This window comes from Peromyscus maniculatus, chromosome 5, assembly GCF_049852395.1.
Source record: "Peromyscus maniculatus bairdii isolate BWxNUB_F1_BW_parent chromosome 5, HU_Pman_BW_mat_3.1, whole genome shotgun sequence".
Lineage (NCBI taxonomy): Eukaryota > Metazoa > Chordata > Mammalia > Rodentia > Cricetidae > Peromyscus > Peromyscus maniculatus.
The window spans coordinates 82674064-82699462 of record NC_134856.1 but is presented as its reverse complement, the minus strand read 5'-3'; the positions used below and the strand labels follow the sequence as shown (position 1 = coordinate 82699462).

At 41.4% G+C, this 25399-nt stretch overlaps 1 protein-coding gene across 29 annotated transcripts in view; it reads left to right on the top strand.

Annotated features, from left to right (window-relative positions):
- Celf2 (CUGBP Elav-like family member 2) overlaps positions 1-24195 on the top strand; it is a 533080-nt gene extending 508885 nt beyond the window's left edge. For 8 of the 29 annotated variants that reach the window (XM_076572779.1, XM_076572786.1, XM_076572784.1 and 5 more), the window contains 5 exons: positions 4832-4951; positions 11226-11423; positions 15729-15872; positions 18789-18960; positions 20343-24195. In XM_076572779.1, coding sequence (XP_076428894.1) covers positions 4832-4951; positions 11226-11423; positions 15729-15872; positions 18789-18916 — 590 coding nt within the window. In that variant the 3' untranslated portion in view covers positions 18917-18960; positions 20343-24195. Of the gene's footprint in view, positions 1-4831; positions 4964-11225; positions 11424-15728; positions 15873-18788 lie in introns of all 29 variants that reach the window. The other 21 variants (XM_076572782.1, XM_042278143.2, XM_076572806.1 and 18 more) reach the window with 6 other exon arrangements.
- The last annotated feature ends 1204 nt before the right edge of the window (positions 24196-25399 follow it).

Here is a 25399-nt window from a genome sequence, read left to right as displayed (position 1 = left end):
AAGTTATGGTCCTTTCATCACTGGAAAACTAAGAAAATGAAAATAGTCATTTATCTCTGGCACAAATCACCTTTGAAAGAAAACAAACTGAACTATTTATTGCTGAGATTGAAACCCCGATCCTTGTATATGGTAAACATGTGCTCTATCCCTGATCTATACCCCTAGCCCCATATTAAACTTTCTTAACAGTGATGACTAATCCTACCTTAATATCTGGGCTGGTTAAAGAAAGATTTCTGTTTATATCCACATGAAAATGTCATGTGGTCTTTCTGTGAACCCTGTACACAGCTGGAATCCTAGCTGCCGTCTGTGCCTCTCTTGTGTACTAACTAGGTCAATCTATTCACACCTTAATCTATGCTTCCTCATCCTTAAAGTAAAGGAAATGACTTCTGACTAGTTTTCAAGTTGTCTTAAAGGATATACCTACAGTGAAAGAATGTCTGAGAGATTTGTTAATTGTTAATTGTTGACAACTAGAGAGTAGAAACCACTGATTGAGCCGGGCAGCGGTGGCGCATGCTTTTAATCCCAGCACTCGGGAGGCAGAGGCAGGCGAATCTCTGTGAGTTCAAGGCCAGCCTGGTCTCCAAATTGAGTTCCAGGAAAGGTACAAAGCTACACAGAGAATGAATCCCTGTCTCGGGAAAAAAAAAAAAAAAGAAAGAGAGAGAGAGAAAAAAAGAGAGAGAGAAAGAAAGAAAGAAAGAAAGAAAGAAAGAAAGAAAGAAAGAAAGAAAGAAAGAAAGAAAGAAAGAAAGAAAGAAAGAAAGAAAGAAAGAAAGAAAGAAAGAAAGAAAGAAAGAAAGAAAGAAAGAGAAACCCCTGGTTGAGTACCATAGTAGATAGCAGTTCTTCTAGGGGATCTACGGACACTATTGCCGTTCTGAATCACAAAGCCCTCAGTCTTGTAACCCACAGTTTTCATCTGAACCAATAAATTCCTGGATCTATTGTTTACTCAGGACAAATTCTGAAGACAAGCCATTAGGTTCCCTCCTTTGGGGTTGGTATTAGGGATTCCTCAGTGTGGAGTTTTTACAGTAAGGAACAAATCTAGTCAATGAGCACGGAAATGCTGTGACTATATCAAAGCAAGCATGTCCTCACCACCAGTCTCCTTTGACTATCTCACTTGTTGAATTTATACTGCCCTGCAAATGGTTTTCACACAAGGGCACAGACTGGGTCTGCAGCAGGAGCCAATAAAGACAAGGCTTTTGTCTACTGTGTTTCATTTTCTTTCCCTGTTAGCCAGCTTGTCCAAACAGCTATAGGCTGGTAAGATCTAACCTGTGGTAAAGCAGGCTTCAAATGCTGTGCATGAAAATTATCACTGTCGCCACAGAAACAAGGTGAAGCAAACGTGGCTGGGCCCCATTTGGATATCTCCTTATGTTACTCTGCAACCTCTCGTATGAAATGAAACAGCCTCCTACCCACAAGCATTCTTGGAAAATGAGCCAACACTTAGACCTTTCCTGAGTGCTCTTTTGGAATTTTACAAATAGTTTTTGTGAGAAAGTAAAAGATAATGGCTCCCAGTAGAGGCTGGAGAGAATTTTAGGTGGACAGAATGCAGTTACCCATTGCCAGTCTGCCAACACTGAAATAGGAAAATATGTGGGTTGATGTCATTTAATTTGTTCCTGTGTTGTGTTGAGGATCTTTTTCGTCTATTGTGCATCTGCCGAACATTTAGTTTTTAAGTGCTTGACTGAGATTGGCCCTGTGACAAATCTGAATTTAAACAGATGGTTAAAATTCAGAAGGTTCTTAAAGGCAGCTCCATATGCAATAGAAAGATCTCTTTGCCACTAAAGTTAGGGCGGATTTTTAAAGTCTTAGCCAATGACACAGCATACATAGAGTCCTCTCACTTTAAGACACTTCATGCAGGTAACTTCTCACATTTTCATACTTAATTCTACTTTGTACCTATTCTTTGCCTTCTATTAGGATTTCCAGAACATAGTTCAATGAAGTGAGAAACCATATTCAATCTACTTACTATACTCAGCCCCAAGTGTTTTTAAATTAAGTAGAAAAACAAGGTACAAACAGACCTGTGACTGGCACCCTGTTTGTTTATTGCCCATGACAGAATGGTCCTGTGGTTCCCAAGCTCTTTCACTAGCTCTCTTGTTCCATAAATCCAGGCTTACTTGACAATGGAGTACTCTATTTGTCTCTAATGAGGTTCTCACTAGAAAAACTTACTGTTTACCTTTGGAGCTGTGAATTGTGTACACAAGAGCAAGCAGAGGAAATTTGTTACTCCCTTCTCCTCGGACTCACCTCTCAGACCTAAAGGACCCCCTAAAATCATCCATGAGCCATAGAATCTGCCAGTTCCAAAGTCATTCTCTCTCTAACCACTAAATGAAACTCGAAGGTGAAGTAAGCTGCTGATGAGTCCACTTCCTTCTGTGTTGTTTCCTCTGTATTTGACCACAGACAGTGGGCAAACAGCCTGACACATGGCACCTTCTGACTTCTTTATAAGTGGAGGAGGAGGGCCACCCAGCAGGAATAAAATAATAGCCATGATGTCATCAACAGTTCAAGATGATTTATTAGTTACTTATCTTGTTACTGAGACAAAATACCTTACAGAGGCAACCTAGGGAAGGGAAATATAGTTTAAGCTCGCAGTTTGAGGCTCTAGTCCATACTGGCAAGGAAAGTCACGGTGCAGGAGCATGAGGCAGCTGGTCACACTGCATCTGCAGTCAGGAAGCAGACAAGGATCAGTGTTGGTGCTCACCTTACTTTTTTTTCATTCCAGCACTGTGCACATTTAGGGTGTGTGTTCCCACCTCAGTTCCCCTAATCCAGGAAAATCCCTCAAAGACATGCTCAAAGGTTTGTTTCTGTGGTGATTCTAAGTCCTGCCAAGTTGGCCATCAAGATTAACAATCATAGTGGTTTAGACTGAAGGGGGGGGGGGAGTTCTCTTCTTTGTTGTTGTGGGAAATACATCCTAGATAGTCATCTCTTCATTTCATCTTCCATTTGTAAATGATGAGAACCAAAGATAAGTAATCTTACAGTGACAGTGAGCTGAGTCTTTTTGTTGTTGTTGTTAATCTTTAGTTACAATGATGAAAACAAAAAAAACAAAGCTTGGGAGAACAGTTTGAACCTAGTCTTTGCAGTTTGACTGTGGTTCTCAGACCCTTGTTTCTTCGAGTTGGTGTAATTGGCAGCCAAATGTAAGATCTGTCTGATAGAACAGTAGTTACACATTTCTCAGATGACCAGTGACCGAGATTTCCTCCCCTCCATATGTCCTCCAAGTTTGGTTTCTATTCATTTCCTGAACTGCTGTATGAGGATTATCCCATGTCTCAGTCCATTCTCTTCCATTCACTTCTCCTTGCTCTGAGGAGTGTGAGGAAAGGAAAGAAAAATCGATCTCTGAGTAAAATTAGTCTTCTGATAGGCACTGTACATTAGCACTTGAGCTACTGTACTGGCTACATTCATCAGGACAAATTCTTTGTAATTTTCTTAGTCCCTGATGAAATACAGGTTTTGTGAAAATATATGAAACTCCTTTGCAATGCAATAGATTAGGCTAATGTCTTTCTCTTCAGTGTTGTTCTATGTTAGTCTCTTATTAGTCTAGCCAACATGTCTTCTTAGAGCTGCTATTGGCAGGTATATATTTTCTGTTCTTTAACAGACTTATGAATCCACTTCTGACTTTTTCACTTTAAAATGGACTGAAAGCAATATATGTCAGTGGAAACGATACTTCAAAATTTGAGCTGTGATCTTCTCCTGAGCTAGTGGGTTCAGCATTTTCCATGTATGCACAACAGTGAGTTACAGGGCCAGTCAGCCACTTAGTCACAAGAAGAAATATCAGGTGTCTTAGCTGTGTTACTGAATCAGTAATGTTCAGTAGGGTGCTGTAGCAAATACATTTCCAATTTAGGATATTTCCTGCTTTGAATGGGTTCATTGTTCTGTTGAAGTCAAGGGGCATCTATATTTTCAAGTTGTCTCTGAATCTTAAGTGTGCCTCCAACGGATCCAACTCCCTCTTCTGGTCTCAACAGGTACCAACATACATATGCACATATACTCACATAAGCATAAAAATAAATAAGCAGTAAAAACAAATCTTTTTAAAAACTAAACAGCAGAGTCAGAGTTGGACAATATATTTAGATCAATCCATGGCCTCAGATATTAGAACTATTAGCACATTTACAGAAAGGAAGTAAAACTAATATGTTTAGAGAAACTTAAGGGATTTTAAAAATTAGAATTGCAATTTAATATTGAAATGACCATACTGATGCTTCTAGAAATATAAATTATAATGTAACATACGGTGACTCTAAATCTAAGAGCATTTTAGATATAGCTAAAGAAAGTTTGGTGGGCAAAATAGTACAAAATATAAATTTGAGAGTCTCCTACAGTGGAACTGAGAGGATAACCTGGACTTGCAGGGTTGCCATTCACAACTTTTCCCAGGAAACAGAAAGCAGCATACTCACGATGCTGACAAAACAGATGGAGGTGGGCTATTGCAAAGGTGGGCATTGAAATCAAGGCCTTACTCCGTGAAGCTGAAGACCACTGAGCTACGAACCCAGCCCACCATGTGATCTCTTCAGTTACACACTCTAAGTGCCAAAGGCCCTACAAGTACAGTTCCATTTGTTTTTTTTTTTTTTTTACAGAAAAACTTCAAGGAAAAATCACATGCCTGGTGACTCCAGGTTAGCCTGTATAGTGACAACAGATTTCTTTCCATTCCAGTCAGCTCTTACCTTGTGTTTTCTCTCTCCCTTTCTCTCTCTCACAGTGGCTGCTTCAACCCCCAACTCCACTGCTGGTGCAGCCATGAATTCCTTGACCTCTCTTGGGACTCTGCAAGGATTGGCTGGAGCCACTGTCGGATTGAATAATATTAATGCACTAGCAGGTACCTTAAACAGTGAGTATTCGCTGCTCTGGTGGACAGCCTTCCCCTAAATTCTCCAGAAAATGGTCAGCCAGAATTGACCAAAAAAGGATATGAAATGGGGAGAACTAAAACTTGGGATGGAGGAGCACATGGTTCACTAGGCAACAGCTTTCCCCTCTGATTTTCTCTCAAAATAACCCAACCGCATCCCGTCCCTGCTCCTTTCCAATGTCTAGGATCAGTCCGAATCCTTAGATCGTGACAGATAGTTTCAGGTTCCAGGGAGTTTGGTTTTGTTTTTGGTTTTCTCAGCCCTGCTGCAAGGCAGGGTGTTCGAATAGAAAAGTTTAAATAGAGTGGAAGTTGGGGAGCAAATGTCCAGCTCTACTGCCAGTCAACTGTGAGAGCTCAGGCAAATCACAGCTCCCTCTGGCCTGTCTCCATGGGAAAATTGAAAATTCTGGGTCAAATGATATTAAAGGTGCCTCCAGCCTGAAAAATCAGGGATTCCAGATAAGTGTAGAAGCAAAAAACTAGTCCTTGGAAAGCGAGAAATGCAATCCATTTTCATTGGTCAAGGCGATGCTGCTAGGAAGAGACCTATCTTCACTAAGTACCTGGAGAGGTGGGTGCCTCTACAACAGTGACTGGAAAGGGGTGTCATTTTACTGCTGCAGACAACACAGGATTTGGGCAAATAGGTTAGCAAATTACACTTGACTCTGAAACAAACCGACCCATTTAGAAAGGATGCTAGCCTCTGCCCCACACAGCAAACTGTTCTGTGACTCAGATGCATGTGGAATAGTGCCCAGGCCTGAGGATGAGTCACACTTGAGGATCAAGTTTGAGGTGGGCTTCTGCACTGGGGAAACAGAGCCTCAGCCACAAGGAGGTCATCTAATTTACCTGCCCATCCATTTGGTCACCCTGGTTGCCCAGGAGGCCCAGAACAGCCAACAGAGTTCTGCACTGTGGACCTAGTTGTCTACCAGACGGCCTAAGCACTGTAACACCTGCCTGCTTAAATTTGTAGTAAGTGGGTCCTGGCCATTTACCTCACTTTAAGCCATGATTTAGTAAGTAACAAACTGTTTTACTGAGTAGCCACACCACAATTATTTTAAATCCCAAATCCTCCTGTACATTTAAAATTTCAAAAAGTAATAATTTGCAAAAACAAATTGGACCAGCAGCATCCTTACCTGCCAAGCCTGATGAACTGAGTTCAACCCCTGAGGACCCACTTGGTAGAAGGAGAGAATGACCTTATACAAGTTGTCCTCTAACTTCCACAAGCACACACACTCACACACACATGCATACACACACATGCAAATAAATAAATAAATGTAATGAAAGAGTTTAAACTCTCAGATGTATCCACATAAAGATTAACTTGTTTAATCCTCGTAAGAAAGTGAACCATATTTTAATAAGTAGATTATATTCAGGTTTTATTAAGTCTTTTCATTTAGATGTTCTAGGGAGGCAAAAAAAAAAAAGCAAAAAAACTAGACTGAGTTTTATCTCACCATAAAGAAAAAAAAGTTTCTTTCCACATGTGATGGCTCTTAATTAACATATAGCACACGGCCTGGTAACCTTGTAACAGCCAGAATGTTTTATTCCAGTTAAAACTGCCTCCAGCTTTTACATCTTCCCGCAGCCACCTAGGAGCCTGGAGGCCCGGGGCCGTTTCCGGCGCAGCTCCTCTTTTTGACCTTGTCCTGCAGCAGCGCCCTCCACTGACCCTCCCCTGGGGTCGGTGCACACATCCCTCATGCTGCTTCTCTTGCCCCAGGACCTAGTTCCCCTCAAACAAGGACTTTGATTTGATCGCCTGCCTGTCCTTGGTCTGCAGAGTAACAGGCCAGTGGGAATGGTTGTCCTCCTCAGCACGTGCTCATGACTGCTGTGTGTCTTGTCCGTGTCTTGTGCCTCTGCACCTGCTCTGTTTTGTGTTGCTGGGCTTTTCCCATCTTTATCGTGAGGGGGAACTTTGTTGAATGATGAGAAACCACAGCTAGTCCTTGTGTGGGGTCACGTGTAACACAAAGTTTGCTCTGGCAAGGACAACAGTTTCAAATTGGGTTGCTGATTTTCATCGTTTGCAATTGGGCTAATAGAAATATGCATAGTTTGTGGCAAGTTAGGAAAGAATGTTTTTAATTTTACATATCCCTACCTACCAGTCAATGTGAACCAGGAAGAAAATGTTTAATTAAACAAAAATTATGCACAAATAGAAATACATTCCTTTTTGATCGCTGTGTTACTAGTGCAACCCTTCTACAACCTCAGCATCAACTTGGGGAGAGTATTTAATACTTGTCTCAGATTAAATAGTAAGGGAAACTCTTTTAAGGTAGAACTTCCTCTTGGTTCATTCTCCTCAACAGAAATTATGTTGTTACCTGTTGCAAATAATTCTCTCAAGGTAATCAAGAAATATTTCTCTGACAGTCAGCTCCTAAAACAGTTCATGACAGCTTGTGTTGTTTCCTCCCAGCTATGCCCCAGGATGGTTATTGTCTGGTCCTGTGGCTACAGTACTGAGAGGATTCTGGTTTTCTGAACAGAGCCAGCTAATTCTCCATGAACAAAGCAGCAGACAGGAAGGAGGTAGAAGAGGCATCTTGGCCTAGACTTGGACCTCTTCCCTGCCAGAGGGTCAGCCCCTCTCTGAAAGGCTTCATAGCTAAGTTGCTAGGTTAAACTGTTTGAAAAACCTTTCCTTTCCCTTATATATTAATGAGTGAAGCAAAATAGAAGTTCAGCCCTCTAAAGGTAAATCCAGAATCAACGAGATCAAAAAGAACACTGGTCATTCAGATCTTTCATCTGGACAGTTCAAGGATTCCATGGATATGTTTTATATTCTGTATATCTAAATTAAGATGAAAAATGCTTTGTGCAGATATATCTAATTGAGAGCCTCTATCTGATTGGTTATTTCTAAATGTATGTGAAATGGCATCCTTCCTTTTCTTTTTTTAAATTGTTAGTGTTCCATATGGCTTAACATGTTGTCCTTGAAATTATGACTGTTTTACTGTAACTAGTCATGAACACTTGGTGAAAAGTTATTTTGAAATTCTTTTGTGTGAAGAAAAGAAGAGAGCGTTGGGCACATTACCCAAAGGAAAACTTACCTCAGTCAGTAGGTCATAAACCTATTCTATTTTTTTTTTAACTTTTACTTTTTCTCTTATTTATATGATCTATTTCCTAGAAGAGTGGCTTGCAAATAAATGTAGTCTACTTATGGCACACTTCTAGTTCTGCTCTTTTAGTACAATTTCCATGATGCTCACAAAAATAATTGTGGGTGTGCCTGTCATTTCACTTGGGTCTGAAGAGTGAATGTAAAAGACTGAGTAATCAGGCTGCATACCAACTGTAGTGTCAGGCTAGCTACCCAGACTCCCGTACAGAGGTTTGTTAGACCTATCTTTTTATCCAGCCTTCTCTGTCTAAATAGCCTACGGGAGAATTTAGATGAATGGGGAAAAGAACTGATCTGTGCAGCTTTCTCAAAGAAAAGCCCTATTCTTTTACATTGAAATATTTTATTCAACTAAACTTTTTTCAAATCTCTGCTTCTGTTGTCCAAGGCTTTTAGAGGTAATCAGATGCCAGCAGCTGAGTTGTTAAGTGTTAACTTTGGTACCATGATTATTTAATGTAGAATAGCATCAGGTAATTCATAAGAATTACTCTCAAAAATTGAAATCCTCCTCTGATGGTTCTTCAGATGCTCCCTGAGTTTGGCCAACACATAGCCTCCAGATTTTCCAGGACAGTATAAACATTCTAAATGCATTTGTATTTGAAAGAACTTTTTAAACTCCCCTCTATTCTTTATACAAGAATATGGTAATGTTCTAGAAAAGGGAAGCTTTCAGCTGGGAAGACCAAGCTGTCTCATTCTTATCTGCATAAGTCCCTGACCAGTTCCCCTACATTGGCATCTGTACTCCAACTACTTCCTGCCTTCGTATAACCGTCCCCAAGTACAGATGGCTAGGAGTTTTCTTCGACACACAAAGCAGCAGTAGAAGCCAGCAGAGCTTCCAGAAAGTAGGTCTTTGTTAGAGTATAGTGTAAAAACACAGCAGGCCATAACAAAATACTGCCCAGAAGGATGGAGGACATAGCTGGAGTTGCAGGCCTCCCCCATACTCTTCTTAGTCAGGAAACCTCCTTCAATATTTGTGAATATGAAGTTCGTTCTGTTTCTGTGTTAAGAGGTGGAACATAACAAAATGGGAAGAATCAAAGATGCAGACTAAGTAGAGTCCTTGTATGGGACTTATGTGACAGCGTATGGGAACTCCACGGCCCTTATCAGACAAGCTATGAAGAGTGACAGAATTGGAGGTATTCATTAGAGTAGAACTTAGGCCTCAGCACATGTCAGGCAGCTGGGCAACCCAGAGTTCCAAAGGTTCTGTGTGCACATGAAACCACACAGCCTGGGAGAAGGACAATTTCCTTTCCTAATTCCCTCCTATAGAAGAATTGAGTCCACAGCTTGATGGTCTGTATCCCTAACATCGTTGTGAACTGAGGGAACTAGTTTTTCCACGTTGTCCCACGTACTCCTTTAGGCTTCTCAGAAGTATCACACACACACTGAGCAGTAAGGATAAAACAGAACCAAAAGGGAAAAAGAAAATTCCTCTCCAGCCCTTTGGCAGCCATAACAATAGGAATGAGTGGGAAGAAAAGACACAGTGAGGTAAGCGTGATTAGTTGGTGTCCGAGGGATCATTTGGAGTAACTAGGAGGACAAACTCTCTCCAAGCTCTTTAACAGTGCTTATTTGCATGAGTGGACTAGAATAGAGTTATTCATAATAAGAACCTAGAGCAGATGCAGCAGGTCCCCTTCTGGCCAGCACCTCTTGGCCTACTCTGTACTTGCTGAATGACTCGAAATTACTCTCTTTCTCCAAGGCCTAGTATTTCATTCTTGAGGCCTTCAGACTCGTCCTTACATAGTGTCTATGAAGACACTGTATGTTGTACCACTCCCCAAAGGCCCAGTTCAGTCTCCTCAAGCCCCACAATAGGAAACCCAATGCCAAAGCACTAGGAGAGTCCTCTCTTGCTAAGTCATAGCCAACTTCCTATCTCAAGAGATGACATTGTCCACATAGTATAAGTACAAACAGTGTAAACAGGACATCTCCTACTCTCTCTCCTTCCTGTGGACTGCAGGTGACTCTGATGGAGTGTTAAGTGCTTCTGACACTTGATTTTTCTTCATACTTTGCAAGCACCTTTTGGTAGCGATCCTCCATTACCATCAAGATTAGCATTATTTCCAGTAAGTTGTTCTCAGAAACAGATCTTTTTAAAAGCTTTTTAATCATAAAAGAAACCAAAGGTAATTGTGCTACCTATTCCATTTCCTGAGTTCATGGGAAAGTTCATACTACATGAAGCACTGTCTGATTTGACTCAATATTTAAGAAAATGACACAGTCAGCAACCACACAGAGCAACCAAGACACCAGGACAAAATCACATACTGGTCAACATTCAGATCCCCCAAGCTGCTGCCAGAATCCAGCTTACAGACAGTGTCACTCCAGTTCACTGGGAAACATGGCACTGATTGCTCTCTGTTAAGTAGCTCGAGGTGTCCTGTTCCTCAGTTCAGAACCAGCTAGGTAAGTACTCCTGCAGCCCAGTCCCTCACAGCATCCTTTGCTATTTAGGGAAGTCAGTTCTCTGGTACTGCTGACTCACTGAAGTACACATCTAAGACTTGGTCTGCTCTGCTGCTTCCTAGTCACGCAGCTTGAATGTGAAGGTTCTCAAGCTTCCTGAGCCACCCTTGGCCCCTAAGAGCCTGTGGTCAGTAGACAGCAGCATACAGATGTGATAGGCCTCAGCCACGAAGGTTTGGGCTTGGTTTTGGTTTTCTTTTCCTTTACATGCTTCTAAGATCTAAGAAACAGAAGGTATATATTTCAAAAAGGTAGCAATGGTACTTGCCAGCAGCACACTGCATGGAGTGGTTCTGTCTGACGTTAGGGCCTCACTGCATTTTTATCACTGGCAAAGGGAGGGAGAGTTATCATTGCTTAATTCTTTTTGTTCTCCACATTCTTGTGATTTATTTCTTCCTGTGTGTCGTTTTTGACTTTCTGTCAGTTTAATTGGTGTGCTGGCTGCATGCTCTTGCTGTTGTACTGTGTCAAATGATTCTCTGACTTCCTTTGGAAAGCACTAATGAATAAGTGCTATTTCTCTTCTCTATTGTTGGGTTTTTTGTAAAGTTGCTCAAATGCTCTCAGGTATGGCGGCTCTGAATGGAGGACTTGGCGCCACGGGCTTGACGAATGGCACTGCGGGCACCATGGACGCCCTAACCCAGGCCTACTCAGGAATTCAGCAGTATGCGGCAGCTGCCCTGCCCACTCTGTACAGCCAGAGCTTGCTGCAACAGCAGAGTGCTGCGGGCAGCCAGAAGGAAGGTGGGTGTCTAGCTGCACCTCAGGGCCTGGCGGGGCCAGCCGGGTCTGCATTTGCCTCTACAACATGCCCAGAAGACGCTGACTCAAGCCAGTGTCTCAAGAGGAAGCACCTGCTTAATTGCTGGTGTTCCTGTTAAAGTCTCAGGCTTGAGCCCTCTGTCACAATCTCCTGTTCATCTTACATGTTCCTCAGCTTGTTACGAATCCCTTAAGAAGTTCTCATCCATCGGGTGCTTACAGGAAATCATTTTCTAGTTGCTATCATCAAAAATGCCTGGTACATCCTCTCCCCAGTCAGGATGAACACTCGGTCTCTCTCCTCACACAGAAACTTGTTAGTGAGAGGTGCCATCTAATGCAGTCTGGTGTGGGGGAAGAACTTCTCTCCTGAATTCCCCAGGTTCTTGGTGTCCATGTCCCTTGAAGTTCTCAGTAAGCAATGGGCTCCAACTAATGATGGAATCCACAGTTAGAAATGACTTAGTTTGCTGCATAGGGAGGATGTCTTCTGGGAAAGAAGGTAAGTGATGGGTTCAGTGAGGCAGGGTACATTTCAGAAAGCTAATACTAAGACTAAATTACAGCTAATTATAAAATGGTATATGGCCTCATTCAAATAAGAATAGCTTGTCCTTCTTCCTTTTCATTCTTTCGCTTTATTGGTTGACTGGTTAAGATAGGGTCTCATCCTTGAGCCCAGCTGTCCTTGAATTTGTGCCAGTCTTGCTGGCTCCACCTCCCCAGAACTAGGATTGTGATTACACTTGCACACTACCACACTCCACTGTTTTCATCTCTTTATTAGCTGAAGTTGCTTTAAAGCAGTCAGTAATGTGTGGTTTTATTTCTGACTTGTTCAGAATATGGGAAAAGGTAAATCGGAGAAGATTTTGTTGGTTGTTTTCTTCTTCCCTTTTATACTCATTCTAGTTACAAATGGCTTTTGCTTGGATATTAATTTAAAGATGGTAATCTGCTAAGTGGTATCATAGTTTTACTCTGCAAAGTTAGTATCTTTAAGGAGATACAACTTAAAAATAGAAAATAAAAGTTTCCTTTGACAAATAGCATAGAGATCATGGAAAAAAGAAAAAAATCCATGAGATCTAAGTTACTTCTCAGCTCTTTCCTCTGAGCTGTGACTTCTGTAAGTATTCAAGCATGCCCAGGTGTTTGTCCAGCTGTGTCTCATGGGGTGTTTGAAAGGGACCCCCTCATCATGAACACCACAGATCTCCCCTGAGAAAGCCCGTCTTTGTTTAGTTCCTATGAGCCTGTGAGCAGTAAGTCCCATGGGAGAGAACCTGTGAGGTAACAAAGCCAAGTCCCCTAAATGGTTCCAGAGAATGCTGGATGTCTCTCCATTATCCAGCATAGCTTTACGGGACAATATACTTGTGTCACTCAGATATAAAACTGTACCAAAAGATTAAAAATTCAATGGTTAAAGTCTGGGCACTGTAACAATATTTTTCTAAATGACTTCACCCCAGCTTATTGCTACTGTAAGCTGCTTTTCTATGGCGTGTAAGGACTAGGAGTCAGGATCACCACGTCCTACTTCTAATTTAGGGATGTTGGCTACCAGTGATTTGCTTTAGGGCTCTTTATTTTTGGTACTAGTCATAGCTTTTGGTTTGTTCGTTTCATTGGTGTGGGTTGTTTGTCCCTGCCCCCAGCCCCATCTCTTACCTTCTCATATCTCTCTTTTGATCATCTTCTCACCCAGTTAATGTAACTCAAGGATATCATCCATCTGCCATTAGTTTAAAATGAAGGGAGAGAACAGGTCTACTACTCAGCAGATTTTGAGATTCCCTAATCTAAAGATCTGTCCTTGTTCTGACCTTTAGTTAGAGTTGAAATGTACCCTGAACTATTTAGTCATGGACTCTGGTATATTTTTCCACCACAGGAAAATTAGCCATTTACTTGGCAAAAAAAAAAAAAAAAAAGATTTAAATGAATGTTTCCATAGCTAATTTTCTGAAGGATGATAGCATTTCTACAGATCTAAGATCAGGAAAGCCCATCACCTTTCCTGCCATTGGGAACATCCTCTGGCTGCTCTCCTACATCCCCATCTCCCTTCCTCAACAGGAGGCAAGTTTTGTACACACAGATAGTTAGAGCCCCCAAGTACCCAGCAAGTGGCACTTGTGGTTTAGTGTAGCTTTGTTCTAGAAGATAGTTGCCTTTGGGCCTTGGAGTTTTTTGCTAAATCAAGCACCCTATGAGAAATACAGACTACAGCAACCAGCCTGTAGGGACCACTAATATAACAGAACTTCCAGTTAAGGTGTTGTGCTACGAGAAAGTGGACAGACAGACAAAGCGAGTGAGTTATGAAAAGATTTTAAATTACTTTTAGAGATCTAGGAGAGAGAGGGAGGTGTGTGTGTGTGTGTGTGTGTGTGTGTGTGTGTGTGTGTGTGTGTGTGTGTGTATGTTTGAATTTTTGTTGGTTTGGGTATCAGCTACATCAGTTACATACAATGAATGTTTTTTTATATGAAACTTATTTTTTTAAATCTCAGTTGGGAGGGTTAAAAGATCAAACTGCTTCTTGGTAATGGCATGGCAGAGGAGGGGGATCAAGATATTGGGAATTTGTCCCTGGGAAAATAATAAACAAAAGGACCAATACCTCTTTTTTTTCTGTGTCACTGTTCATGGTCTCCCCCTCTCTGGCATGGACAGAATCAGGATGTATATAGCATTCTGCATCCCCAGGATCATTCAAGCACAGATAGTCTGTCTTGTTCATTAAAATGCACTTGCTGCTCAGGCTTCAGGAGTAGCAACATTCCTTACAATGCAAATTGAGCCCCATTCATCCTTCTTGAAGCATTTAAATCCTTTGTTTAAAGACACACTAAGTCTGCGGTATACAATTGGCCAGTATACCTATTACTAAGAACACACATAGTACAGTAGCACCTAGCACACCCATTTCCAGCATTTGAGTTTTCGCATCTATCCATATTAGGATCAGAAAACAGAGAAGGAGCAGTGTCAACTATAGTTGTCTCCCTTTAAAACAGGCCTCCCTTGAGCTGGATTCTAGAAATAGAGAATCTGTGAGCAATCTAGTAATACAGACATGTTTTTAAGTAAACAAGAAGTAACTACATCTCTGGCTTCAGTAAAGTCTTATTCTTTATGACACTGTCTTCATTAATTTTCTGGGGGCAGACAAAGATGTGCCAATTCACTTATTTTTACAAAGTTCTTTTTAATCCTCATCTTCCTCATGTCCATACACATAGATACCATTCCCCACTGTAAGAGTTCTATAAGGAACTCACAGGATGCGGGCCCCTGAACTCCACATGGGATAGGCAGGCAAGTTCCCTCTCCTGTGATAGCCACGTATAGAAGTCACTTCCCCAGGTCTGTGAGCTCCTTTTCTCCCCAGCATCAAGAAGTATCCCAGCTTTATCCTCTCTCTGTCCAGTGCACCTGGTTTCCTTCTTTTCATTCTTTTAACTTCCATGCAGCTCTTGTATAGGTGAGTCTTGAGTTCAGTGAGGAACTTAAGACAGCTAACCTTTCAAACAGTGTAGCTAAAAAGACCTTCTCCCTTCCCCCTTGCTTTCTGGAATTTGCGTGGAAAGGGAAAGGCTGTGTTTAACTCCCTCTTGGAGAAGTTCTTGGGTCCACTGCACTCACAAAGTCTAATTCTCACTGATAATGGCCTGTCCAAATTGTAAGATTCTAGCTACCTTTCCCCTAGTTGTTGACTCTCTGCCAGTCATTCTAATAAAGATGATTATTACAGTGTGTGCGCACAGATTTGCCAAATCAAAACTGCCTGAATACCTGGGCAAATGATTGAGAAACCTGAGCAGCATTACTGCTGTTGTATTCATTATTCTAAATTGCTGCAATTTGCTTAGAATACAAAGATCATTCTCTTCCACTTCAGGAGATAGTCTACACATAAAACATGGCCACCCAGGAATAACCCATGCATAATTTCCATGCCTGTCCTGCTTACTGCAACCACCTTCACCACCATGGAGATGAGATCTAATGCGCAGCTAAAGTAAGCCAAAGAGTCTCTGTGAAACAGAAGCTACTTAGAGCACATCCCACCTCCCCACCACACCCCGCCACCAACTAAGAAATTTTAAAGGATGAGTGTTTTCCTGAAGATCATGCTGGCACTTAAAGTTATCCATCTGCTTATTCTTTATAAGAAAAAGCCAAATGGCTAACCTACCTATTACTAAAGTATTCCTAAGAGGCTTTGGGGACTAAGACTTGGGGGATACCTTACTCTGATTTTTTCTTCCTCTTTAGGTCCAGAGGGGGCAAACCTCTTTATTTACCACCTTCCACAGGAGTTTGGAGACCAGGACATTCTGCAGATGTTCATGCCCTTTGGAAATGTTATCTCTGCTAAAGTCTTCATTGACAAACAGACCAATCTGAGCAAGTGCTTTGGTATGCAAAAGAAACCTAGCTAAATATTGCAGGTTTCCCAGTCAGGAGTCAGGATAGGGCCTTCCTTATGGTGGTGGCTCCTGACTTTCTAGTTGCATGTAAACAGATTTGGGCAAAGTTATTTAATCAGAAAAGGGGGAAGTGCTACATAAAAGGGGACATTCCCTTATCTTAGGTAATAGTCTATACTGTAGTATTAAAGCATCTCCCTATATATCTTGATTCTTTCTCACCATAGAGCAGCAGTAGTTCCTTCAAGCCCTGTAGATGGAGCCATGAGTTTTCAGTCTGTACTGTTACAGATGACACTGCAGACACTCTGCCACTAACTCTCCTTACTCCTACAGTCTCCAAGAGCTCAGACTTAGCTTACAAATGTCCACACTCATAAGCAGGCTGCTGCCACACTGGATCTCTGCAGACTAAGGACAGCAGTTGGTGTATCCCGTGGTTACAGAGAACAAAGCACTATGATAGGCTTAGATTGTAAAATGGCCAGGGCTGTGTGCATAGGCCAGAGCACAGAAATATGCAGGTATTCATCAAACACTACAAAGCACCTAGCTGTCAGACCTTGCACCCTTAGGGTCCAGAGGGAGCCTCCCCCCTTTCATAACAGAGTAATGAAAATTCCTGTCCTGGTGTTTCTATATGACAAGGAGAGCATTTGTTAAATTCATGACTTCCTTATTTTTCAAACTGATTTAGCCCCAAAGATATTAAGGACCAGGGTATTCAGAGCTTTGTTTTGCAAGCTCTGGCCCAGTGTGTATCACAGCATTTTGTTGACATCACTCCTACAGTTTAATAATTCATATTGTAGGAGGTGGTACATTTTATGAAAGTAAGATATGGACCAAAAGAAATAGGATTGTATGTGTTACAAAGAAAAATATCTAAAGTAGAGTAGTTCTCAAGTAGCCATAAGTTCAGACTTTATCTGGCTGACTGGTAGGTAGTGTTTTGGTTCTACAGCTCTGGTGCTAAAGTCTTTCATCATCCAGAATGGTCTAAGCCTCAGGGGTTAGAAGAATTAATGCACCAACCATTTCCAGTGATTGTTTTTACCCTAGGAGAAAGGCTGTCAGCCTAAGCGCACTACACCTCTGCTGTGGGAACTGTATAGAAACCCTTGTAACAGCTGAGGAGTGAGATGGAGACTAAGCTGTCACGTAGGGTGCATGCATGTGAGAGCCAGGGCTTACCTCTGGGAAGGTTTCCTGGGCAAGGTTTTTAGACAGACATATTTGTCATAGCTGCATAATTGTTCTAAGTTGATCTGGAGACTGAAAGGGACTGTAGTCCATGATTTGAGGAAACATTACCTTGGAAAGAGATTTTATCAGTCCACAAACTACTTAACCAATATGTTCATGATAATACAAGCTGTAGCTGTGAGAATCCAGGATGTATTTTCAATTTGTCTTAAAAGCTTTGCCTCCCAAGTTTCTCAGTGAGTGAGTCTATGTCTTAAGCTCCCAGTTTGCTGAGTTGCTCGTCGTAATAAACCCATTCTTTCATCCATCTCACTCTTGACCCATTTCCATTCTTTAATCATCTTGCCACTTCTACCTAAAAGACCCCGAGAGAAAGGAGAAGTCACATCAGAGTGAAAGTCTTAGAATTGAGATTACTTTTACAGAACTGGAGTAAATAGAATGTAAACAACCATTTTTGTGATATAACCTACCTACTGAATGCCTTCCTGCCTTAGACCGTGTGTCCACTTTTATCAGCCGAGAACTCTGCTCAAAGTATGTTTATGTTCTTTGCTCCCTCCACTGGTTTGTAAAAGAATTTTCGCTTTAGTTTTAAACCTTCATAGTAGTAGATAAGTGAAAATGCCAGAATCTTCCAAGTTGCTGATGTTTCAAAATGAAATTCAATCCATGGACTAGCTTTCTGTCACCACTCAAAATCAGGAGGTGCATAAGCTCACCACTTGCCTGACTGGCCTCCCACTACCCTGTTAAAATAAACTCTGCAACCAGAATTCTTGAATCTTTCCAGAATATCAGTTCTGTTTCAGAAACAGGCATGCCTTCTCTCTCTCTCTCTCTCTCTCTCTCTCTCTCTCTCTCTCCATGTTTTCTCTGTGTCTCTTTGTGTGTCTCTCTTTCTCTGTATCTCTTTGTGTGTCTCTCTGTCTCTCTCTGTGTCTCTGTCTCTCTCTCTCTGTCTCTCTCTCTCTGTCTCTCTCTCTGTCTCTCTCTCTCTGTCTCTCTCTCTCTGTCTCTCTCTCTCTCTCTCTCTCTCTCTCTCTCTCTCTCTCTCTCTCTCTCTCTCTGATGGTGGCTTATTGTTGCAGATACAAATAACTGGAATATGTTGAGATGATTATTAAGTCCTGACACAAAGAGAAAGGCATGGAGGTTTTTACTCTGGGTTTGAACAGTAATTCCAAACTGTTAAGAAGCTAGTATACATTATTCTAATTCAGTTAATTTGGTGCTTGACTCATCCTAAGCCAGCCCCTTGTAGACTCTGTCTGTGAATAGATTGAATACTTACTCTCTTCTAAGGATTCTTTCCAAAGGATCCCTTGGGGGGCAGGAAGGGGGAGGGTAAGACAAACAGGTATGACTTCCAAGCACTAAATAGAAGGACAAGGTTGACTAGAACGACTTAGCTTTAGTTTTATGGAGAGGGTTTTTGTCCTACATGGAGAATTTGCATTCCCAACTAGCTCTTTGACTACTTGCCAGTGGGTATTACCAGTGTTGTCCGTAGGCATGTACTGTGCATGCATGGGACAGCGCAAACCTAGCAGAGCCCAGCTCAGATCCTGGACAGGCACCTCTCAGCATTTGCTGTCACACTATGCCACCGCCGCCGGCCAGCCCCGCCAGCCCCATTTTCTGATTGGCTTCCCCTTCACCCTGACCTCCCTACCTCCTTCCCCTTTGTGTTTTCCAGGTTTTGTTAGCTATGACAATCCAGTCTCTGCACAAGCTGCAATCCAGGCTATGAACGGCTTTCAGATCGGCATGAAACGCTTGAAGGTGCAGCTGAAGCGCTCCAAAAACGACAGCAAACCTTACTGATCCTAACCCCAGAAGCTCCCTGCTCTTATTTTAGCTTTCTTAGGGTAAGTCCCACAAGCCAGCCTGTTCTCAACAGGGAAGGCAGAGGAGGGACCACAATGCCAACTTTTACCAGGAGAGACGGTTATTTTTACAATAAGGCCTCCATTCCTTCCACTCATGCCCCACCCAGTTTGCCATAATCAAAACCTGGGCTACCTTGTTTCTGTTGAGCAAACCTTCCTCTAATGTGCCACTGTATTCTCCTTCGTTTTGCAATTTGAATATCCTTACTCCTTTTTAAAGTTTTTTTTGTTTTGTTTTCCTTTTTAAAAGAAAAACATGTAAACAAATAGATGACATCTTGAGATTTTAAAAGGCAAGCAAACACTAATGTGCAGTTCTAACTCTGAGAAACCACTGGTGCCCCAAGAGCACTGCCTGGAGAACTCACCCCTCCTTCCCGCCCGCCCGCCCGCCTGCCCGCCCCTCAGGGGCCCCGCCTTCAGAGTTAACACGGTGGCCTAGCAGAGGGGAAGCCAGGAGATGCACTTAAACCACCACAGAACATCCTCCCACTACATTGGTTTGTTTTACTATAGGTAGGGTTTTATTTTAGGGTTCAAAGAAACATGACATTTATTGGTCAGATTATTACACTGGTTGTCTATTTTGTTATTGTTTTATTTTTGTTTTTAGAAAGGATTAATGTAAAAAAAGATTTAGAGATCTGTTTCTTAAAGCTACAGGGTTTAAAAATAAAATAAAAATGAGTGAAAATACTTGATGTTTCTTGAAAGATAAATTTAATAATAAATAAATACATAAATAATACTTAAATAAAAAAAGAAAGCCACAGGCCTGTAAATTTTATTTGTAAAAAAAGCATTTCTATTTTTATACAAAATTTTTACTGCCTCAGAAATAATGGAAGTTATTTATTGCCTATTGTTAACTTATTGGGTACCTAAAGAGCAGTTCTCTGTCTAGCTAGGACCTTCTGAAGTAGTCTCTAGAGGAATTGTTCTAGGAATGGGCTTTTTTTCACTGTTGAACCCTAGACCTAAAGTTCATGCTTTATCCTCTCGTTGTTTGTATCTGTCTGATTATTTTGTTTGTAATTTCCATTATCTAGTTTACAGTTCAGTTGTCTTGACTTCCCCATATGTCACCTTTGTTCAGACTGGACCCTCTCCTCTGTCCCTCGCTGGTCCCTCACCCCAAAACACCCAGAATCCATCCCCTCTCACTCTCTCCAGATGGATTCTCTTGGGGTTTCATTGTGCTGTGGAAAAAGAGTGTAAGAAATGCAAATTATGTGAATGGCTCATAGACTCCCTGAAGACCTAAGATTTGCATTAGTTTTTCTCCTGCACCCTTGAAAGTGATTTTGTTGCTGCTGCGTAGATTCTGTGTAACTTTTGACTCTTCCTTGTTTTTTCCCTAGACATCTTCATGCCCGTTAGTTCATCGTTTGCCTAGCATGTCCCTGTGGCGTCTCAAAAAAAGTTTCATCGTCCCGTCATTGTTTCTGATGTCTTTCTGACCTCACATCATATTTGGTTCTCCTACTGACCTTTGATCTAGTTTGACCTTTGAAATTTGCATGTGACCTCATCTAGCTATGAATTCTGGGAAGTCAATGTGAAAAACATTGCTGCATTCATGCAAGACTGAAACTATTAGACAAATTATAGAAAAAAAAACCTGTGGCAAAAATGTTTCTTTCTTATTTTTTTTCTTTTCATAAAACAGACTTGAAAGTATTACACAGGGATTGTCATTCTTCCCGGTCACTGGTGACAATAGCAATATGTGTCCAGGGACACAGAATGTTGGTTTCTAACAGACTACTTCCAAAAACAGTTTGAGAAAAAAAAAACTGTCTGATTTTAAGTCTCTAGAGGTCTGTAATAGTTTTTACATTTTTCAGGCAGTGTAAAGTTTTTTGATAAGGCCATTTTAGGTGGCTCACTTTCTCATTAAGATATATATATAGAACCACTTTTTGTAGATTAGTATAAGAAAACTATTTACCCTGTTTTGGGGCAAATGCTACCTATTTGTGTCACCTTTTGCTGAACTGACTCACAGTTAGACAATCCATGGTTTGACGCCCATGAAATGACCTATATTTTATACTGTCTCAATGTACAGGAGAAAGGTTACTGTAAACTGTGTTATGTCGGTGCTTCTGTGGATTCAGTTGTGCTCTCCTCATGAGTCTCAAGGTCTTAATGTTACTTGTTGATAAGACAAGCTTAGAATTGGTTTTCTTAAAACAAAAAAAAAAAGAATTTCAAAAAAAAAAAGTTGTTTGCTTAAAAAAATAATTTCATGTGAGAGAAAAAAAAAAACTATTCCAGAATAAGTTTTGTGTTGGCTTGAGAAGCATTGATGTCACTTTTTTTTATTGTGGACTATTAGATGTGTTTGTGTTCAGCAAAATGTGATTTGTTTTTGTTTTTTCTTTTAAAGAAAAAAAGTGAAAACTATATAGTGCCAAATTCCAAAGGTACTTCCTTCCTAGAGCTCCGGTGTGTTTCTTGTGAGAAGTAATTTGATAACATGGGTATTTTATTATGTGTTTTGTATAAATCCCTAATATTTAAAAAAAAAAAAAAAAAAAAGGTTACAAAGTTTGTTAACTTGCTATTATCCTGTGGTCTTGTTGCCTGAACTTGTTATTGTTTGTTACTTCTCTATGCTGTTTTTTGTAAGACATTGTATAAGTGCCCATGTGTCACTTTTTTAACCACTCCACACACACATCACTGCTGTGAAGGCCACCCTCACAATGTATTTTCTTCATAATATCTGGAAACCTCTAAGGTGAGAAAGTCTTGAACTTTTAACCCTTTCTACCCAGAGCTATCTGGAATGTTGGTACCTTTTTATACTGTCGGCCTTGGGTGGTTTTGGGGTGTTTCTGATTTGGATTTTTCCCATCTACATCTTCTAAGTTTTTATTTTTGTTCTTTAAGACCCACCCACACCCACACACCCAAAACTCTTGAGTCTTTTTCCTACACTGTTTTTTTTTTTTTAATTCCCCCTCATTCCTATTGTCTTACACTCCTTTAGTTTAAGTGTAAAAGATGGAGTTAAACCCTGTGAAGGTAAAAACAGGTAGACTTAGCCCCAACATAAACCCTAAAGACACCATTGGCTTTTTGAGATGGGGTTCCATGGTATGTCCTAGTGTATAATATTTTCATACACCCTGCAGTTAAATGGCTTTTGAATGGTTCAGTCTTTCAAGGAATTTTGCTCCTGTTTCTTAAACACTTGTAAGTAATGCTGAATCAGCCATTGTGCTAGGGATTCCTGGACTCCAGTGGACACCTGAATATGCAGGGTATCTGTGTGAAAAGCCCCCGGCCTTTCCTTGCACTCCAGTTTTCCAGGGTGTTTTGACTTTTGATTGAACACATTTAAAGGGGCTGGCCATGTAAGAGGAGCTCAGCTGTGTTCTTCACCACAATGAACCAAATACCCAGGCCCAGTTCCTGCTGCCACTTTTTAAAGTGCCATATTCCTCTGAGTCTGGCTTTGGATGAACAGAAGTCTTGTTCTGACAGACCCTAATGTCACACCTACAGTCCCAGCACACACCCAGCCTCGGGGAAAGCATACCCTGCAAGCTTCTGGTCTCAGCTCCCTTTTCCTGCTCACCCACCCCATTGGTTTAAATGTGTGTGTGTGAATGTGTTAGATAGCCCTGAGATGGAAAGGATTAGCCTCTCACAATGCAAAAAAACAAGTTTCCTCCTTACAGCACGTGCACTTCCAATGACATGATTCGTGTTCCCCACACCTGTTTACTACTGCCGGGGCCTTCCTTCATCCTTGAGGGCTATTTTGTACTTTCTGCAGCACTCAGCTTAATAACAAAGTGGTCACACGCATTTCTCAGTCTCTACTATATGGTGGTGTGTAGATACACATGTAGAAACCAAGAGAATTCCAGTTGTATTTCATAGACCATCTCATTCAGAATCTATTCCTTTATCAGTGACATAAATCTTAAAAAAAAAAATCAGATTTTTTTTCCCCATGGATGCAAACTGCCCTCCTTCCTTTTCACCCCCTGCAGTCCCCCGAAGAGGCTCGGGCCGGCAGGACTTTCTGTTGAGTGTTTCTCATTTTGCAGGCAACCAAGACAGTACATTAAGAGGGAGGTTTTTGGTTTTGCATGTTTCATTGTTAGAAAGATAACCTTCCTCAGAGACAAACTGTCCTCTATCTTTCACTGTCAAAAGGACAAAGCTGCGAGGTGGACAGGGCCTGTTTTGGAAGACTTTGGAAACACAGGGAAACTGCGTTTTTAAACATCAAGTGTAGAGCGTAGTCTTTTCCAGCTCACTCCGAGAACTCTGATTGAATGGCACCCCCCAGGTGTCCCAAGTTCACCTTTCTCTCACCGCAGGGGTTCTGCTTCTTTGGCTTGTGCTACTCTGGAATCATTTACTGTTTCTGTTTTTATTATCTTAAGTGCTAATTAAAAAGAAATAAAATTTTAAAAAAATGTAGTTTCATTACCTTTTGAATAATGTCATACAAAAAATGTATTTGTGTTTTTTGTGCTGTGGGAATTGTTGTTTGTAGATTAATAATACCATTTTGTTTAGAATTACAAAATAGTTTTTAAATATTGTCTGAGAAAAGCCAAAGTTAATGCAACCTAGTGGAAACTGTAAGACCATTTGAGTATTGTTTCTGTTTTATTGATGCATTTGGATTTTGTTGTTTGATGGAATTTGAGCCAAAAAACAAAAACGCAGGCTTTCCTATTTCTACAACTGATTGTACTTATGCATTTTGTACCAGTGGGATTTTTTATACTGGAGATTAAAAAATGGAAATTTTTGTGGCTTACTCTTGTGGGCCCCTGACAATGACTGATTTCAAGTTTGATTTCTGGCTGATAGAAAGAAAGTTGCTTTTCTTTTAAGAATTAAAAACTTTGGCTTGATTTCTTTGTTCCCTTTGCTTATATCTAGCATTAGAATTTTGTCTGAAAATACAGCGGTAAGTTTCACTTTTTATTCTGTATTGTGCAGTTACACAATAAGATAACTAGACTTAGAAGTACTCAGTCACTTTAAGTGGATAAATGTATTAGTTAAACTTTAGGAGTTTGCTTTTTTGCTGTTTAGATCGAAGTTTTTTCTGACCCTCCTGTCCTCATTGTGAACATAACCGTGTAGTTGAAACAGTCAGACTTATTTTTGTAATGTATGTTATTGTGTGATGCGATTTTTTGCTTCTGTCTCCAATATTAAACCATTTTCCTAATACTTGTTTCTCTCTGCGTGTTGTGTTGTTGGTAGTCATTCTGTGTTGGTGATGCATCTCTACACCTCACTGTTGCACGTATCCGTTTTTTTTTCTATATGTTGTGTAAAAAGATACAGTCGATTCCACCTAAGTGAATATCTGATTTGGGAAACGAGGAAACTGCACATCCCACCTCTGGTTTATGCGTAACCTACCCTACCCACTGCTTCCAAGACAGTATGTCTTTTCCCTGTGACTCATCTAATAACTGCTTACAGGGCTGGACTTGACAAGGCATTTTATGGTCTTTTGACCACACCTGTTCCTTCCCTCTCCTCTCCCTCATATCCACAGTTCCTAACTAACCACCATGAACTCTCTGCTGCAACCTTAAGAGGAACAGAAGCAGCAGACCCAGGGTTTCTTCTGTCTGCCCTCCAGTCCAAAGTCACCTCCCTGCAGTTGAGCTTAGGAAAGGATCACCTTTACAAAAGAGGTGAGCTCTTAGGGAAGACAAAAGAAAACTAGCTGGTCAATGGGGGTATGAAAAGAATTAAACTTAGGTGTCTGCTACATCGATGAATAGGTATGTATAAAATTGCATTTCTACAAGCTAATCAGTTCAATCCAGGAGTAGCTTCAACTATTAAAACGGACGGAAGAGGGAAGACTGCCAGGTACTCCAATGGCAGCTGGACTGAATGAGGGAGGTGGGGCACTTCTGCTCAAGTCCTCACTGTCCAGTTCCAGAGGGTAGCTCATAATGCCATAGGTCCCATGCTCCCTCCTGGATGGACCCAGGATAGGAAGAGCTGTGTTCCCACGGTCACCCAGCCCCTGGCCAGAGAATGTCCCCACTCCCTGCAGTGAAAGCCACAGGCCCGCCTTGCTCTGCTACCCACCAGCTCAGGGATCTGGCGACCCTCACGGTGTTCTTCACAGATGCCATGGCTGGCTGCTCTCCTCCCTTCTCACGCCTTCTAACTCTTCGGTGTGCGCTCGGCCTGCGACAGGCCACCCTGAGCCCAGGGCCAGGAAGAGTCCCCTGCAGCTCTGGCTGCCCACCCTCTGGTTTCAGCCGGCCCCTCAGGTCCCTGTTCTTCAGTCAGGTCAACAACCTCGGGCCTACCGAGCAGAAGAAGGGCGACTCTTTGCTTAGGCTGAACAGCTCACTGGGAATGCGTTTCAGAATCCTCAGCCTGTACTGCTGGAAGCTGATTTCTA